The 18,875-nt window shown below is 36.8% G+C and overlaps 1 protein-coding gene and 1 pseudogene across 5 annotated transcripts in view; both read right to left on the reverse strand.

Moving 5' to 3' along the window:
- Positions 1-18,569, reverse strand: part of RMDN2 (regulator of microtubule dynamics 2) — a 65,933-nt gene extending 47,364 nt beyond the window's left edge. For 3 of the 5 annotated variants that reach the window (XR_014083642.1, XM_081596190.1, XM_081596189.1), the window contains exons 1-2: positions 6,913-7,043; positions 5,616-6,290 (exon numbers count right to left, since the gene is read on the reverse strand). Coding sequence is in view for 4 of the 5 variants with exons in the window: in XM_081596190.1 (XP_081452316.1) it covers positions 5,616-6,290; positions 6,913-6,929 (692 nt within the window). In the remaining variant the exon portion in view is untranslated. Of the gene's footprint in view, positions 1-5,615; positions 6,291-6,912; positions 7,044-11,018; positions 11,487-18,202 lie in introns of those variants that run through there. The other 2 variants (XM_081596188.1, XM_081596191.1) reach the window with 2 other exon arrangements.
- On the reverse strand, positions 7,786-9,557 carry LOC145544513 (large ribosomal subunit protein eL27 pseudogene; annotated as a pseudogene).
- Positions 18,570-18,875: the final 306 nt, after the last annotated feature.

An 18,875-nucleotide genomic window follows, 5' to 3' on the forward strand; every position in this document is an offset into this window, starting at 1 on the left:
TGAGCCACCAGGGAAGTCCAATATAGAGAATAAAGCAATGGTAAATCAGTGTGGTATTGGCATGACAACAGACAAACTGGCCAAAAAAACTAAGAAAGAGAACAACTAGCCTAGTATCTTCCCCACATTAAAAAAACCCCCAAGTGCAAAAAAATTGTTTTCCTACTGTGAACAGGAATCTTCTATTTATAATTGGGCATTATTAAAAATTATGAGAAAGTTTTAAACGCAAACTTTAAAAATGGGGCCTGGGAAATAAATATGCCTGGGAAAATACACAACATACATATTGACTTTGTGTTAGAGCTTAGATTTCTACTGGGGACAAAAAAAAAACCCAAAAAAAAACGCATTTCATAGGTTATCTAATGTCTAACAATCTTCCAACACTCTTTCAGCAGGCCTGGAAAACTCTGCCCCCAAATCTCAAATTAACTTACAAACATTCATCTTCTAATAGGACTTTTCTGGCATATTTTCTGCTCCAAATTTGACTAAGAATTGTGCCATTTTATGTATCTCTTCATTGTTGGACAATTGATTCCTTGCTTTAACAGTAATGATAGCATGTTTTCAGGCATAGTTGTATATTTAAAGAGAAAAGGACATTATTTGCTGTGAAAATAGTGTATTTATAGAAATATATCAGTAGTGAGTTGCATCAGAATAGGCAAAAACATGCCTGCCTTCGGTACTGTGGCCTCTCTCCATATCAGGCATTCTGATTTAGCTCCCTTTGCCTAACCTTACCCACATAACACCTCACTGCTCCCACATTTTTTAAGATTCATACAAGAGAGACAGATGTCAGCAAGATGATAAACTAGGAAACTCTAGTCCCTCATTCCTCCATGGAAACACTGAACAAACAACAACAGACAGATTGAAACAGCTTTGTGGGAGATCTAAAAAGTACTCAAGGATTTGCAGCAATCAAGAAAAACCCATATTCAAACGGCAGAAAACTTCACAGTGTTTTCACTCACTCTTGCTTCACCCTTGCCTGGTATGGCACAGCATGGCTGGGGAAAAGTCATGCAATTCTCAGCTCCTCCCTTAGGACAGAAGGAAGTGAGTGCATCTTGTTTGCAATGTTCTGGCATGTTGAGAGGCTTCCTAGAAAACTAGTTTCTGTTTAGCTTTCCTTAGAGTTCAGGCAGAAATGAAGGCATAATATGGGCATCGTATTAGAGGCCAGTGAAAGCTGTGGCAATCACTATGACATGTGAGAGCTACAGAGGGACCATAGACTAATGGATGCATGGGCACAAGAGATTATGGGGAGAGGAATATTACAAGACATCTAAGGTGCCAAGAAGAACAGAATGAGATTCTTACTGAAAAGATATTTTAAAATAGTTATGTATTTAGGGGAAAGCACATACTCAGGCCCACAGAAAACTAATGCCTAGGAAAGACCTGACAAGCCCATAGGCCTTGGGCTAATTGGGCTAATTAGTGGGTCTTCCTTGTATACAGCCAATCTGCAAATCTACAATAGATGGCTATTTTTTCAAAATGTACAATTTTCAACAAAAGATCACAAAGAATACAACGTTTAGGGAAAGACTGCCCTTCAAATGAACAAAATAAATTACCAGAACCTGAATCTAAAGAAATACAGCCTTTGTGCTTATTGAGACAACAATTTTTAAAACAACAGCCTTAAATATGCTCAAAGAGTTAAAGGGAAAAAAATGGAGAAAGAACAAAAGGAAATTGGGAAAATATATGAACAAAAAGAGAATAAAACAAAGAGCTTGAAATTACTAAAAAGAGGACCAACAGAAATTCTGGAACATAAAAAGCAGTAAATAGAGAAATCCACTAGAAAGGATCAAGAAAATACTTGAACAAGCAGAAGAAAGAAGCAGCAAATTTGAAGACAAAACACTTAAAACTACTGAGTCTGAAGAGTCAAAAGAAAAAAAGAATGAAGAAAAGTGAATAGAGCCTAAGAGACTTTATGCAACATCACAAATCAGGCCAATATATATATTATAAGAGTCACAGAAAGAGAAGAAATAAAGATGCAGAGAGCTTATTTTGAAGAATAACACCCAAAAACTTCCCAAATTTGAGGAAAGATATGGATATATAGATACAAGAAGTTCCATTAACTCCAAATAGGATGAACTCAAAGAGATTCACACCAAGACACAGACTCAAACTGAAGGACATTAAGACAAATCATAAAAATCTTGAAATCAGCAAAAGAAAAGCAAATCATTACCAAAAAAAAAGTGATCCTCAATAAAATTACCACCAGGTTTCTCAGAAGAAATCTTGTAGACCTACAGACAGCAGGATGATATATTTAAAGTGCTGAAAGAAAAAAACTATCAGCCAAGAAGTATATATCCTTAAAGGAAAACTGTTCTTGAAAACATGATAGAGAAATTAAGGCATTCCGACATAAACAAATAAATGAAGGTGCTCATTACCTCTAGACCTGCCTTACAAGAAATGCTAAAGGGAGTTCTTCAAGTTGAAACAAAGGATATTAGGCAGGATATTAGGCATTAGGATATTAGACTAACTTGAAGTCATATGAAAATACAGTTTTCTGGTAAAGGTAAATAAATAGGTTGTTAAATATAAAAATTAGCATTATTGTAATTCTGGTTCATAACTCCATTTTTATTCTTTTACAGTATTTAAAAGAGAAAAGTATTAATATAAAAAAGAAAAGTGTAAAAATAATGATAAATCTAGCTAACAGCTATACAACTATATAGATGTAATTTGTGATATCAATAACGTAAATGGGGGAGTAAAGTTGTAAAGGAGAAAGCTTTTATATACAGTTGAAGTTAAGTTGGCATCAGTTTAAAATAGATTGCTATTACTTTAGGATGTTATTCATAATGCCCATGCTAAACACACAAAAATATCTATAGAATACACACAAAAGTAAATGAGAAAAGAATAAAAAATGTATCACTATAAAAAAATTAAGTCAACACAAAGGAAGGGAGTAAGGGGGGGAATGAAGGACAACAGGGTATAAGACACATGGAAAACAAATAACAAAAAGGCAACTACTAGTAATTACTTTAAATGTAAATGGATTAAATTTTCCAATCAAAAGACTCAGGCTGGTAGTATGGATGAAAAATCAGGATCAACTGTATGGAGTCTATAAAAGACTCACTTTAGAACTGAGGACACAGATAGGTAGAAAGTAAAAGGATGAAAAAAGATATTCAATGTAAAATAATATCCAAAAGAGAACAGGAGTGGCTATATTAATATCAGATAAAATCAATTAAGTCTAAAACTTATGAGACAAAGAAGAACATTTTATAATTATAAAAGATTCAGTTTAACAAGCATATATAACAATAAGAAACATACACGTAATAAACATTAGAACTTCTAAATATATGAAGCAAACATTGGCATAATTGAAGCAAGAAATAGACAGCAACATAAAAATATAAAACTCTTAAGAGAAAACATAGAGGAAAAGCTTCATGGCATTGTATTTGGCAATGATTTCTTGGATATGGCATCAAAAGCACAAACAAAATAAAAAATAGATAAACAACTTCAAAATGTGTCAAAGGACACAATCAACAGTGAAAGGCAACTCACACAATGGGAGAAAATGCAAATCAAAACCATAAAGAGATACCACCTCACCCTCATTAGGATAGTTATTATCAAAAAACCAAAATAACAAGTATTGACAGGGATGTTCAGAAACTTGAGTCCTTTTGCATTCTTAGAGAAATATAAAATGGTGCAGTTACTATGGAAAAAAGCATGGAAGTTCTTCAAACAATTAAAATAGATTTATCATATGATATAGTAATTTCATTTCTAGGTATAAATCAAAAGAATTGAAAGCAGGGCCTGGAGGAGATATTTATACACCCATGTTCATAGCAGCATTATTCATTATTCAAAAGGTAGAAGCAACCAAAGTAAGCATCAACAGAGAGTGAATAAGCAAAATGTGGTATATACATACAATGGAATACTATTCTGCCTTAAAAAAGGAAATGCTGACACATGCTACAATATGGGTGAAACTTCAGAACGTTATGCTAAGTGAAATAAGCCATCACAAAAAGACAAATACTGTATAATTCCACTTATAGGAGGTACCTAGAGGAATCAAATTTACAGAGACAGAAAGTAGAATAGCAGCTGTCAAGAGGCTAGGGGAAGAGAGGATTGGGGAACTATTGCTTAATGGGTATAGAATTTCACTTTTGCAATATGATAGATAATGATGGTTGCACAACAGTATGAATGTACTTAATGCCACCAAACTTAAAAATGGCTACAATAATGAATTTTGTTGTGTGCATTTCACACAACAAAAAAATTAAAATAGAAAAAAAAGTATGATACATTAAAAGGAAAAAAAATAAGAGTAAAATTATCTTAGTACAAATGATATTAACTTAGGGGACATTTTATTATGACAAATAATTGAAAATAATTCAAATTTCTTCCCTCTACAAAAACCAATTATTTTCTAAAAATTTGTAATTATTATATGACTTTCCATTTGTTATTCTGATAAACATATTCATAAACTTTATTAACAGAGTGGAAGAAATTAAATATTCACTTCAAAAATAAAATTTTGGAGACATGTTTTAAAATAAAAATTTTATTAAAATTTTTTTAAAAATAAAAATTTTGGAAAAAATCTAAAAATTTTCACTTTAAAAAAGTCATAAAAATCTCTGATTTCAGAGTTTTCTGAATTCTCATATACATACACAAATGTGTATTAAAACTATTTAATTAAAATATCTGGTTTCAATATATTCTATTTCTGACAGTATGTTTTTATTTATGATTTGATCCTTGTGTAGTATAAAAACATTGTCTATCAATGGGATGTCTGGCATGAGAAACAGGGCTAGCAAGGCTGATATAAATAGGAATTAGTAAACTAATATAGATCTATAGATTATATAGGAATACTATTTTAATGACTAGAGTAGAATAAAAGAAGATGTTAAACTCTTCTAATAGAACACCTATTTATCAAAACTTGATGTTATTTTCAGACCACAAAAGCATTACAACAGTAACTCAGAAATTTGGGACTAGGCAGTTGGTAAGCAGTAAATCTGTTAAAAGCCTGAAACAGATGAATAATCTTTGACTTCCATATTCCAATAATGTTAATAAATTATCTTTAAAAAATACAGAAATTAAAGTTAAATTTAGACTGTAATGTGGAAATCTTTTTCAGAAAGTGCAGTGAAGCTTAGCAAGGGAGACTTCTTGAACCTGAGCAGTGATTTCTACAGCCTATATACTATGCCCGCAGGGAGAGCTTCTGGTTTGAGCTGCCCTTCCAAGAGAGGGTAAAGTCTAAGGTGACCTTATTTTAGGAATTTCATTAAGCGAAGATTTGTCTTTATCTTTAAATGAGAGAGCATTGTTTTCATCTTCGAAGGGATGGATCTGAGGTAACTTCATTTTGAGGTAGGGCAAAGCCACTAGCATTTTTACAAAATGAAGTAAATTCAACGTTATGGAGAACAGGGAAAGTTACACTTTGAGAGGACTGCTGTTGAACCATAGCTGGAGAAGTGTTTCTACTGTGACTTTGAGAAGTGGGATAAACAGAATTGCTCCTTAACTGGTCTCTTTCTTGAATATCATTGTCAATTCCATGTTGTTCAGAGGAATAGGAAATAATACTTGGAAGAGTAAGCATGGTCGCTGTGCTTTGATACAAGGTAGCAACAGTGTCCCGACGGGCAGAGGAATTCGTTTTTGATTTAGAATTCATAAAATATGTCATGTTATATTCAGGAGAAAAACAGTGTATACATTTTTCAGCACTAGTAATACGCGAGTTGTTAGAAATGATTTCAACTTCATTTGCATCAAAAAAAGTACTAGCATTCTCATAACAGGAAATTATACTTAGTTTCGGGGCAGAGAAAACACTTCTGGATCTAAAGCGAAAAAGTTCTGAGGGCGACTTTAAATCACTGAAGCATCTTTTTTCTTCAGAATCAAAGTTAGCTCTACTTTGTACAGAATGAAGGGACGTACTGCCTTTCTGAAATTTAGGAAATAAAGAATGTCTTCTTTCAAAGAAAGTTGAGTAAAAAGACATATTTGATGAAGACGAGGAAATTTTACTTCCTTTACGTGAACTGCCTTTAAGCATCGGAGAAGGACGAGCTGCTTTAAAATCAAGAAATTTTGTTGGTTGAATAACAGAAGAGGCTCCACGATGCAGGAGGTCTGAAGTAAGTTGATCTGCAGGACATTTTGGTTGGCAGTTCTGGTCCTCTTTGCAGCAACTGGAGTGAGAAAAATGTCAAATGAGGAAAAAAGAACAGGGAACACAGGTGGAAACCTGCCAAGCGTCCTGAAGAATAATAGCCACCTTATCAATATGGAAACAGGGAATAAGAAATTAAGACAGGTGAAGTGGATGGCTACCCAGATGTACCCCCAAAGAACGCCTAAGTCTAAAAGACTATTTCTAACTACCTACATAGTACCTGCCCACTCTACTAAACCTTGGGAAGATAAATTGAAAGACTCAGGGTGGTAGGCAGAAAGAAAGGTCAGGGGAAAACATAATAGAGGGCACCAGAACGAGGTTCCCTGTAGGGAAAGGGAGAACTTCCTGTTTTGAAAATAATTAAGTCATAATATCTGTTTGAGACTACAGAACTAATATATTTGAAGCAGTTGATAAGTACAATAAACTTATACCCTGCTGGCTAATGCTATTTTAAAATATTAATCATGGATAAAGCAGAACCTCTCTGGAGAGAATATTTCAGATAAATATCCAGATATTCAGTTACTATGGGAAACTAAAGGAAGCATTAAAGCTTGGGTTATGAATATTTCAATGTTCTTTAGCACATGAAACATATGGAGACGTGTTTTGTTTTCTTTTTAAAGGCTTACCTTAAGCATTTTCCCATATTGAATTTAATACAAAGCAAATCTTTCCCTTCCTTTCTAAGCCATCATCCTTTGCCATAAAAATGTCCTGTGTAGGTGGAACAGGTTAGACGCTGAATGCTTAAGCTGTATATAGAATTAACATGGCAATAACACAGAATATGATGATAGCAGATTCTAGAATCTAATGACATCGGTTTAAAATAAAATTGTTCTATGGCTCATCTTTCTGAAAAACTGCAATTCATGTGACTGTGGAATGTGTATTCTAACTTCAAAGCTAAATTTACCTTGGCAATAAAGCATGGCATCCGATTACATGGGCCACATGCACAGATTATGGAGATCTGCTGTTATACTGTAACCCATTTAAAGGCAAGATTAGCAAAACTATTAGAATACCGTCCTCTTCCTTTTCTACCTGGGACATAAAACACTCCCTCAACAAGCTTCTCAATATCCTGTACACTGTAATACTACATCTTGCTTTTGTTCCCTTTCTAACAACCTTCTTTGGGAAACCCTTGAATAAATCCCTTTCAAAGCTCTCTAATTCTCACCATACCACTGTCAGTTTATAATCCAATTTTACCCAACATTCAAATGAATTAATCTGTTCCTGTTTCATGGTTGCTGGCAGAAGACACACGATTCTTGCATAAGAGACAGAGGACTTTGTTACTCACAACAAATTAAGCAATGTGATCACCCGCTTATTTATGTTGGTTCTCCTTGACCTCAGGACCCCCAGGGGCAATGCAGAGAGCCCAGAGACTCTTATCAAGTGAGCTGCGTTTCAAAGAGGGCAACACCAAGCTCAGGGAATCCCCCACTTTTAGAGCAAGCAGTAACCAAATCTGTTCAATCTGCTGTTAGTCAGAGGGGAAACACTGCCTCATTCTTCAGTTTCTCATCACAAACCAGAGAAATGGCCTGGAGAGAGAGGCCGCACAGACCTTACACCCGTCACAAAGATGAACTCAAAATGGACCACAAACTTAAATGTAAAATGTAAAACTAGGAAGCTCCGAGAAGATAACATAGAAGAAAACCTAGATAAATTTGGCAATGACTTTTTAAATACAATACCAAAGGCATGATCCATGAAAGAAATAACTGATAAGCTTCTGCTCTGAGAAAGATAATGTCAAGAGAATGAGACGCTACAGACTAAGAGAAAGTATTTGCAAAATACCCATCTTGAAAAGGGACTGTTATCCAAAATATACAAAGACCTCTTAAAACTCAGCAATATAAAAATGAACAATCTCATTTAAAAATGGGCCAAAGACCTTAACAGATACCTCACCAAAGATGTACAAATAGTAAATAAGCATATGAAACAATGTTCCACATGATATGTCATTAGAGAAATATAAACTAAAACAACAATGTGATGTTACTATATACCTATTAGAATGGTCAAAATCCAGAACACTGACAACACCAAATGCTTATGAGGATGTAGAGCAGCAGGAATTCATTGCTTATGGGAATCCAAAATGGGAGAGCCACTTTGGAAGACAGCTGGAGGCTTTCTACATAACTAAACATACACTTACCATACAATCCAGCAACCATGCTCCTTGGTATTTCCCCAAATGAGATGAAAATTTATGTCTACTCAAAAACCTGTACATGAATGGTTATTGCAGCAGTTTTCAAAATTACTAAAACTTGGATGCAACCAAGATGTCCTTCAGTAGGCAAATGGATAAATTGTGGTATATCCAGACAACGGAACATTATTCAGTGCTAAAAAGAAATGTGCTATCAGTGCACCATGAAAAAGTATAGAGGAAACTTAAATACACATTACTAAGTAAAAGAAGTCAAACTGACTACATACTGTATGATTCCAACAACATGACATTCTAGACAAGGCAAAACAGTAGAGAAAGTATAAAGATCAGAGGTTGCCAAGGGTTTAAGGGGAGAGAGGGATAACTGGCAGAGCACAGAGGATTTTTAGGGCAGTGTAAGACCAGCAAGAACAAATGGTTCTTCTAGAATACATGAGTTTGAAAACTAGATAATTCTATTAAGTGAGTAAGGCTGTATGGCCCATGTAGTCTCTTAAAGCCCAAATGAAATGGACAATGAATTTTATTATGGGGTGTTACTTTAACCTAAACTGAAATATAATCTAATTTTTGAAAGGGAGGTTTCTAAAGCTTTATATAACACTGTGATACAAACAGTACCTTTTTTTTTGGCCTGGGGGGGTGGGGTTTAATGACTGAACAAGACAGACAAAACTGAAGCTTCTGGAAAAACTATTTGTTCTTGCTGGTCTTGTATCTCTCCTCGAACTTGACCTCGGCCTCTCATCAGGCTTTGCATTTGACAGCGGGGTCTCTGAAGATATCCTTGTTGGCAACAGTTTCGTCCAAGGGGATACCCACAGAGTAGGTTGTGGGCCTGAGGTGACTATAATGATAAACTTTCACGAAAGACTTGATTTTTGACCTCTTGGCGATTTTCTTCTTGGCCATGGCAGCTGTCACTTTGCGGGGAGAGTGATTAGTTCCAGCATGGGGTGTGTCTAAGATACCATCATCAATGTTCTTCATGATGACTACTTTGTGTCCTTAGTAGTGACTGGCCAGGGCCAGCATCGCGTTCCTGGGTTTCATGAACTTGCTCATTTCGGCAGCTACCACTCGGGACAACAGCAGAAAACTAAATAATACTTGATTCATGTCAATGTATGGCAAAAACTATTACAATATTGTAAAGTAATTAGCCCCCAACTAAAATAAATAAATTTATTAAAAAAATAATAATAAACCCATGGTTTGATAGAGCAATACAAATAAAAGATTGACAGCCCGGCATATTGCAGTCCAGCGGGTCACAAAGAGATGGATACGACTCAGGGATTGAATAACAACAAGCACTGATCTCAAAAGACTTGATCAATCATTTACGTTTCTTCATGTATGAAATCCCCTTTAAATCCCTTCTCTTTGTTTCCTTTCTCTAGATCCCTCCTCCTTCTCCCAATTCTATAGTCAGCAGATCACCTATTAATTTAAGTAACAGTTATTGTCATCTACTCGGCTTTCCCAGTGGCTCAGCAATAAAGCATCTACCTGTGATACAGGACCACAGAAGATGGAGGGTTCGATTCCTGGGGTTGGGAAGATTCCCTGGAGAAGAGAATGGCAATCCATTCCAGTATTCTTGCCTGGAGAATCCAATGGACAGAGGAGCCTGATGGGCTGCAGTCCATAGGGTCACAGAGTCAGACATGACTGAAGTGACTTAGCGCACACACATGGTGGTGGGCATAAGAACAGGTGTTAGGAATATGATGATGAAAACACAGGATCCTTGCCCTAATGAATTTCAGGCTACATTGCATTCACTAGTGCATCTTTATTTACTTTCCTATTTTACTCCTTAGAAACACGAGTTAGGCACAGTTCCTTTTTTTCATAAGTCATTTGTTTTTTTCCCAAAGGATATTATTCATGCCTTGACTTTAGAATCCAATGAATTATCCCATGCAAGGATGAAACTGAGTCACTTGTACATTCTCAACTCTTTTTAGGTCTGTACTGCCCAATTCAGTAGCCACTGGTGCCATGTGGCTGTTTAATTTTAAATTAATTAGAATAACATGAGATTAAAACTTTTCAGTTCCTCAGCTGCACAAGCTACATTTCAAGTGCTTAAGAGTTACACATGGCTTGTGGCTACCATACTGGGCAGACAGATTTAGATCATTTCTATGATCACAGGAAGTTTTATTAGACCACTTATGGGACAGTTCTTAATTACATAAGAGGTCAGAGAGTGGCCACATTTAAAAACAAGTTACACGTTTTGGCAAATGATCACTCTCTTCCTCATACTCATGTGACACCACCAGCACTAGTAAGTTACTTATATTCTCTTTGTCAATGAGCTCTAAACTAAAATACTGACCTTCATTGAATATGGTTTTAATTATAACATAAGCCAAAATAATCACTCCTTTTTATGCCTTGTTATTAAATAGTAACAGCATATATGACTGGGAATGTATAATGAAAATACCTAAATAATAGCAATACTGCAATAAAGAATCGATTTAACATAGAAAACATCTTAAAGAAACTTACCCTCCCTCACTTTCTGCTTCCTCTGAACTATTACTTGTTGCTGAACTTTGAACTGTGGCAAGCCTTCTTTTTCTAGCTCTGTGCTGAGGACTTATCTTGTGAACAGTTACCTTCCCTCCAAGTTCACCTTGTATATACTCCTCCAGCTTTGGAATGGCTTCTTTAAGAACTCTTATTTCCTCTTTGAGTTCTTCCATATTTGTCAGTAATTCATTTAACTTCTCCAGTATCTGAAGCTGCCTTCCTTGAAAGATTGCTGTTGTTCCTTGGCCTCTAGGCATTTCATCTTGCAAAGTCATCAAATCAAGCGAATTACCCAGAGAAAGAAATTTAGGTAAATCCATTGCTGTCCTTGGTTTACGAACCTTGTGATACCACAAAAGCAGCAAGCTGATTCCGGCAGTTCCCACCACAATGCCAAGTATCATTTCTCTATTTGTGGAATGAGGCATTTCTTAGGTTTTGTTTCTAAAATTAAAAAAAAAAAAGTAAATGAACATTATTTCTGTCTTTGCCCAGGATGAAAATACTAGAGTTTTTTTCCCCATCAACAAAAATTGTCTGCATCATCATAAAAAATTTAATAACACTTGATAAATCACAAACTAAAATAAATTATGAATAATTGCCTCTATATAGCAATTACTATCTGGGTTTCCCCAGTGCCTCAGTGGTAAAGAATCCACTTATAATGCAGGAGATGTGGCAGAAACCACGAGTTCAATCCCTGGGTAGGAAAGATCCCTTGGAAAAGGAAATGGCAACTCACTCTAGTATTCCTGCCTGGAAACTCCCATGGATAGAGAAGCCTGGCAGGCTACAGTCCATGGGGTCGCAAAAGAGTCGGACACAACTTAGTGACTAAACGACAACAAAAAACCAAATTGCCTCTATAATGTATGTGGGTAAATAGAAATACCACCTTTAAAGATATTACTGACAATCAGTGTAAAGTATCAACTTTAACTCAGAATCTGTATTCTGTACATCTGATCTGAAACTTACTCTTTATTGTGTATTTTTAAAAGGTACGATAGAGGTAAAAACATCATTATAAATTTCTAAAAAAAACTATTTAAGAATTCAAATTATGCCTAACTGTATCTGAACCTTTTATTTGTATAAAATTAACTTTGTGACACTGTGGACTGTGGCTAGTGTGCTAACGTCTGGGTTTTACTTTATCTTTCAGGAAAGCCCAAGAGAAAGCTTTTCCTTAGCATCTAGTTCACATTTTGTATTCCAATTTAGAGTGATCAACCACATTTTAAAATGGGCTTTGGGATATATAATATAGAGAAAGTTTTGGCATGTTTGTACCCAGTTCATCTCTGCTTTATTCAATGTGGAAAGCAGAGACACTAATGTATGCGCAGGCTTCACCTCATTTCTTCTGACCAGGAATTCTTCTGCTTCTTAGTCATAGTTCTACTTCTGTCTGAGGCCTTAATGCTTTTATTTTCTTTCAAATGTTCACTTACTTTTAAAGTAACAAAAAACTCATTTCTTTGACTCCTTCCTCCTTCTGAACTTTCACCATTTTGCATCAAACATCTAAGCTCTGGCCCATCTAATTCCACATAAGCTCAGCTACTTTGACAAAATGCACCATAATCTTTCTTTACTTTATCCCCTCTTCACTAGTTTTATTGCTTATCATTGTTCTTAAAGTCAGAAGGCCACTAAAGGAAAACAACAGTATAAATTTTTCCAACACATAAAGTTACAGCAAGAAGTTGTCATCTTTAAACCAGGAAGCAGGCCCTCACAAGATACTGAATCTGCCAGTGCCTTGATCTTGGATTTCTTAAGACTATAAAATAATGAGAAATAAATTTTTGCTGTATATAAACCACCCAATCTACAGGCTTTTGTTATAGCAGTCTAAATGGACTAAGACATCATCCAAAAAGCACGCAGATTCAAAAAAAAAAGGACTAAACAAAAAACCAAGTAGAGCCTATAGGGTAGTATCAAGCAGTCTGAAACATATGTAGTTGAAAGGAAGTAGGGGCACCAAAAAAAAAAAAAACCTTAAAGGAAAAATGGCCAAAAAAAAATTCCAAGTTGGACAAAGCCTGTAAACCCAAAGATCCAAGAAGATCAACATAATCCAAGAAAAATAAAATCAAACCAAGGCCAAACATTATTAAAATGCTGAAAGCTAGTAAGAAATCTTAAAAGTAGCCAGTGATGGGGGAAAAAAAAGACATTACTTACAGAGAAAGAAGATAAGATTAGAGCAGACAGTGTCTCAGAGACATCACCTCATGGACTCTATGGGAGAGGGCGAGGGCGAGATGATATGGGAGAATGGCAATGAAGCATGTAAATTATCATATGTGAAACGAATCACCAGTCCAGGTTCGATGCATGATACAGGGTGCTCGGGGCTGGAGCACTGCGATGACCCAGAGGGATGGGATGGGGAGGGAGGTGGAAGTGGGGTTCTGGAAGGGGAAATCATGTACACCCATGGTGGATTCATGTTAACGTATGGCAAAACAAATACAATATTGTAAAGTTAAAAAATAGATAAATAAACTAATTTTTTAAAAAAATTAAAAAAAAAAAAAGAAAGAAACTAATCAAGCAAGAAAACAATGGAGTGACACCTTGAAAGGGCTGAAAGAAACTTTCAACTTGCATTTCTATACCCAGTAAAATATTTTTCAAACATGAGGGTATTTTAAACCAAGATACTATTTTAAATATTATTTAAAATAACATTTATTTTAAATATTGAACTATTTTAATTTTTAAAGACTATTTTAAACAAAGAAAAGTTGAGAGAATCCATTACCAGCAGCCGTTCACTATAAGAAATGCTAATGGGGTTCATCAGGCAGGAGTAAAATGATAACCACAGGAATTTGGATCTATACAAAGGATAGTGGTGGCAAACATGTGGCAAAATATAAAAGTCATTTTTTTCTCATTTTAAGATTGATCCATTAAATACTTGTTATTACAGCAAAAATGACAGTAACATCATGAGGTTTTTTATCAGATGTAGAAGTAAGAAAGTAGGATAACAACAGCACAAAGGATAAGGGAGAAAGAAAATCTGCTGTTGTAAGGGTCCTGGGTTATAAAGCAGTGTTATAATAAGTTAAAGATCCCAGTTGTAAGCCCCAGGGCAACCACTCAAAAGACAAAAACAATAACACCAAAAAAAAAAAAAAAAACCTCCATAAAAATATAAATAATCAGCCAGAAGTGGCAATAATAATGGGAAAACTGAAGATATTTCAATTAGTCCAGAAGAAGTCAGGAAAAGAGGAAAAAAGAACAAATGGGCAAGCAGAAAACTAGAAGAAAAGAAATGTCACGACTATACTGGAAAACAGCACCAAAAGATGGAGAAATAACATTTCTGTTTGTCAATGGAAAAGATCCAGTTTTTTTAAAGGAAGATTAAATAAATGACAGTAAAAGAGAGGTTAGAGCATCGCTGCAATTAACATGAGAAAGCAAAGAGGATGGATGGTCTCCAGTGCACAAGTACAGAGGCTGATGTCTGATGGAAACACAAACCATTCATTAGAGTAATGAAAGAAAAGACAGATTATGTAAGCAGGTTCAGGAAGGTGGGTGGATGTGATGGTGGGACCTTATGAAAGTTCTCTTTGATTGCTTCACTATTCTAAGTGAAATGGGAACAAAATAAACCACTGAGGGGGAGAATGGGGGGAAGTAGTATTGCAAAGATGCAAATTTTGAATTCAGTTGTATACCTGAAATATGCCTTCTTATGGCTCACAGCCTATGATCTCACATATTGAAGCGAAGCATTATTGGGAATTACCTGGCGGTCTAGTGGGTTAGGACTGGGTGCTTCCATTGCAGTGGTCTGGGTTCAGTCCCTGGCTGGGTAACTAAGATACCACAAATCATCAAGTGTGGCCAAAAATTGTTTTAATTAAAGAAAAAAAAGGTATTACTCTTACACTCTAAGCAGTCAAATAAATATGTTTCAATGATGCCCCATGGAAGAGAAAGACTAAGACTCTATTACCAAGAAGTCTTCCTAAAAGAAATTTTATTATTTATTTTTATTTTATTTGGCTATGCTACACAGCACACAGAATCCTAGTTCCCTGACCCGGGATCAAACCTGTGCTCCCTGCAGTGAAACCACAAAGTCCTAACCACTGGACTGCCAAGGAAGTCCCAAGAATATCTCTCTTTAGATTCCTCAGTAATATACTAAACTATAAGCGTTGAACACATGGATTACCCTATTTGGATGTATTACTGCTTCATAGGTTTAAGTATAAAAGAACTAATGCTTTTAAATAATAGTTTTCCAGAAACTATCTTGCATGTTGGTGAATATTATATCCAAGAGACTTAAGAATTCCTTCTCCTGAAGCCAAAGGTTCCAGTAGCAAGCCTGTGTGCTTAACCTGGCCTACCTGAATTCAGGATATAGTTTGTGCTGTGCTCCAACTCAGTCGGGTTGGACTCTTTTGAGACGCCATGGTCTGTAGCCTGTCAGGTTCCTATGTCCATGGGATTCTCCAGGCAAGAATACTGGAGTAAGTTGCTATGCCCTCCTCCAGGGGATGTTCCCAACCCAGGGGATCGAACCCAGGTCTCCTGAATTGCAGGCCATCTGAGCCACCAGGGAAGCCCATCACTATTTTTCTAAGCAAAAAGTATTTTTACCTAATCATTATAAATATGAACTCTAAGTCTAACCATCTGTCCACTCCCATCCTATGCAGGAGACATGCCAGCAGCAGATTCAGACCAGTTTGTAACTTTACCTAAAGTTGGAGGTAATTATTATCAGCTGGTCAATTTTATTTCTACAAAAAAATATATCATAAACTAAATTATTTTAAACAAGTATTACAAAAAGGCAACAGATACAAGAAAAGTCACTATATGTTCATGATTTAATATTTACATCACATCTAATAATCACTGAGCGTCAAGCTTGACCATCTTGGCTCTTTCTTTTCAATACAAAGATTAATGCAGGATGTTCATATGCTGACCTTGAAGTCTATCAAAAGAACTCTTCCTATTGATTGCTTTCTTGGCTCATTCCTGCTGGGCCTTCTTTGAACTCTACATTAAAAAAACATAGCCTAGTTTGAATTATTTTTTAATTTAATAAGTAAATAAATGGAAGTCTAGATCTACCAAGGAAGATCTTATTCCTGAGATGGTACCAGGTTTAAACAGGTGAGAAAGAATTATCAAATTTTGTTTGACCCTTTCTTTAGAAATTATACCAATCCCACATTATCTCTTTGAGGCAGGTCTTGCTATTATCTCTACTGTGCAGATAAGCAAATTGAGGCACAGAGCTGTCAAGTCATTTACCCAGAGGTCACCCAACTAGGAATGAGAACTGTTACCCTTGATAACTCCTGGTACTATTGCATGATGAAGAGTCAGACAGCATCAAGGACATAAAGGAGAATGCTGAGTGGGCAGAGATGTTCAGAACTGAAATATGACTTCAGAACTATGAAAATCAACTGGGAAAAAGAGCTAGAATCAATGCAGCAGGTATTGGTTTCAAATAACCAGAACTAGAGAATAACAGCTCAAACTATGTCTGAGTTTTATATCAGTATAAAATGAATGTGCTAAGTCAATTAATTTGAAAAAAGGAACTCATTAAAAAGAGTAACAGGAGAGTAACAGAACACCCGCTTGCCTGCAGTATAATTTCGAAGTTAATATTACATCATTTATATAACTTTAATATTTAATTATCACATTAGTAGTAGACACTTGCAGTTTATTATAAAAACATAATAATTTAAAAATATGTTGACCAGGGAGTTTCCTAGTGGTCCAGTGGTTAGGACTCAGCACTTTTGGTCCAGTGGTGAGGACTCAGCACTTTCACTGCTGGGGCCTCCGGCAATCCCTGGTCAGGGAACTAAGATCACACAGTAGAAAGAAAGAAAGATAAAAAGAGAGAGAAAAACAAAGAATAAATCTTGATTTAAAATATAGATACACATATATAGAGAGAAATTAGACAATCAGATTAATCAGATGCTAAGTATTATTCCTGCCACATGTTTCAATTTGTAAGGTGCTAATAATAATGTACAATAATAGATATAATTTTATTATAAATTATTGGTATCTAAAATTAATATGTAATACATAATTAAATATTATTTGCAGAGATGAAAATTAAGAATTCTGCTGAAATAGTAAATAATCAAAATGTTGATTCTACAGAAACTTCTACATCAAAATTCCTTTGTAGAACATGTCATAAAAAATTAACTTCAGAAAACATTTAATTTTCATGTTCTAGTTTCAACTAAAATTAATTTTCAGATATGCAAAGTATGCTTTACCAAGTTATTTACAATGCTTTCAAACAATATTTAGCATATACATTCACTTAGTTCATCAGCAGATTCGTAGCGGGGAAATACATAAAATATAGAACTCTGATAAACTCGGAAGATGGATGAAAACTTTTGCAAATCAGGTAAAGGTACACAGTACGGGTTACAAGTGACCATGAATTTTAAGCTTAAGGTAATTCTCTTTTGAGACCTTGAATTAGCGATTAGATTCCCCACCACGACCTGGATAACTTGCTACTTTCTAAGTGAATTCTAATACTCATATTTCATTCAGTTTTCACGTTTTCCCTCCTATTTAATAATTCTTTATTTCGGGCTCCCTGATGTTTGGCTTATTTGCAAATGTTTGTCGAACTGAAAATCCAGCCTTCATTTTCTGTAAAACAAGTAGAGAATCCGAGTTTGCCAAAACAAAACAAAAAACGTTTGCCGAAGGCTGAAAGGTAAGAAAGACCCTCGGGAGCTCAAGTGAGAGGAAGGCAAGTGTCTCCGGCGGAAACTCAGCTGGGTCTGCTGCCTCCGCCCGGCTGAGGCAGCACGCTGCCCGCTCCCCAAGCACCCCAAGCAGGGGACCCGCGCGGAAATACTGGCGACCTCTGGGGTCGAAGGCGGCGCTGGAGGGAGCCGCTGTAAACCCGCTCTGCCGCCCCACACAGCACCGCGGGCCAGCGGGAGGATGCCCAGCAGCGATGCGGCGGCCGACAGGACGCCTGCACGACCCGGAAGTGCGGTGGCCGTCGCCGGAAGTGCCGCCTGGGCCCTCCGCTCTCGGCCCTTGCCCGCGTCCCACCTCGGCCAGCAGAGACGCACACTCTCAACCGGCTTACGCACCTGTTTTCGCTGAGCTGGTCTCTCTGCTGTCGGAGACCTGGGACCTGCTGGCGGGGTGGTAGGGAGCGAAGCGGCGGGCGGACAGTAGTCCGGGAGCTTCCGAGTCCCAAGGTCCAGCGCCGCGGCCGCGGCGTCCTGACCCAGCTACCAGAGGCGCCGGGGGAGGGGCCGTCTCCACTCGCCCCGCGGGCTCCCGCCTCTTCCCGCTGGCGGTCAACTCACCGGGGCGGGTGCCCCGCGCATCTTTTGCAAAAGGAGACGAGTGCGCCTCACCGGGCGCCTCGACCCGCATCGGACTTTGTCGCCCGGTTGTCGCCTCTCCCAAAGCTCATCTCCCCGCCCTGACCACCGCGCCCTGGCTTAATGCCACCCGCGGAGGTTCGGCGCGCTTTTGCTGCCTCCGGCGCGCTTTCGTCCGTCACTGAGCCTCCCCAAACCCACCTCCTTGCCTTAGTATCATCCTTTTTCTCTACCGTTTTCTAGATATAATCTTGAACCTTCCACATGACAGAGTCAAACGTGCATGTCTTGCACGAATTACTGATCAAGTTATCCTAACTTTAACTCACTTTATTTTTTTTAAATGGGGGATAATTGTTTTGCAATAGTGGGTTGGTTTCTGCCATACATCAACATGAATCAGTCACAGGTATGCATATATCTTCTGGGTCCT

The sequence above is a fragment of the Giraffa tippelskirchi genome, chromosome 4 (assembly GCF_054371585.1).
Source record: "Giraffa tippelskirchi isolate mGirTip1 chromosome 4, T2T-mGirTip1v1.2.pri, whole genome shotgun sequence".
Classification (NCBI taxonomy): domain Eukaryota; kingdom Metazoa; phylum Chordata; class Mammalia; order Artiodactyla; family Giraffidae; genus Giraffa; species Giraffa tippelskirchi.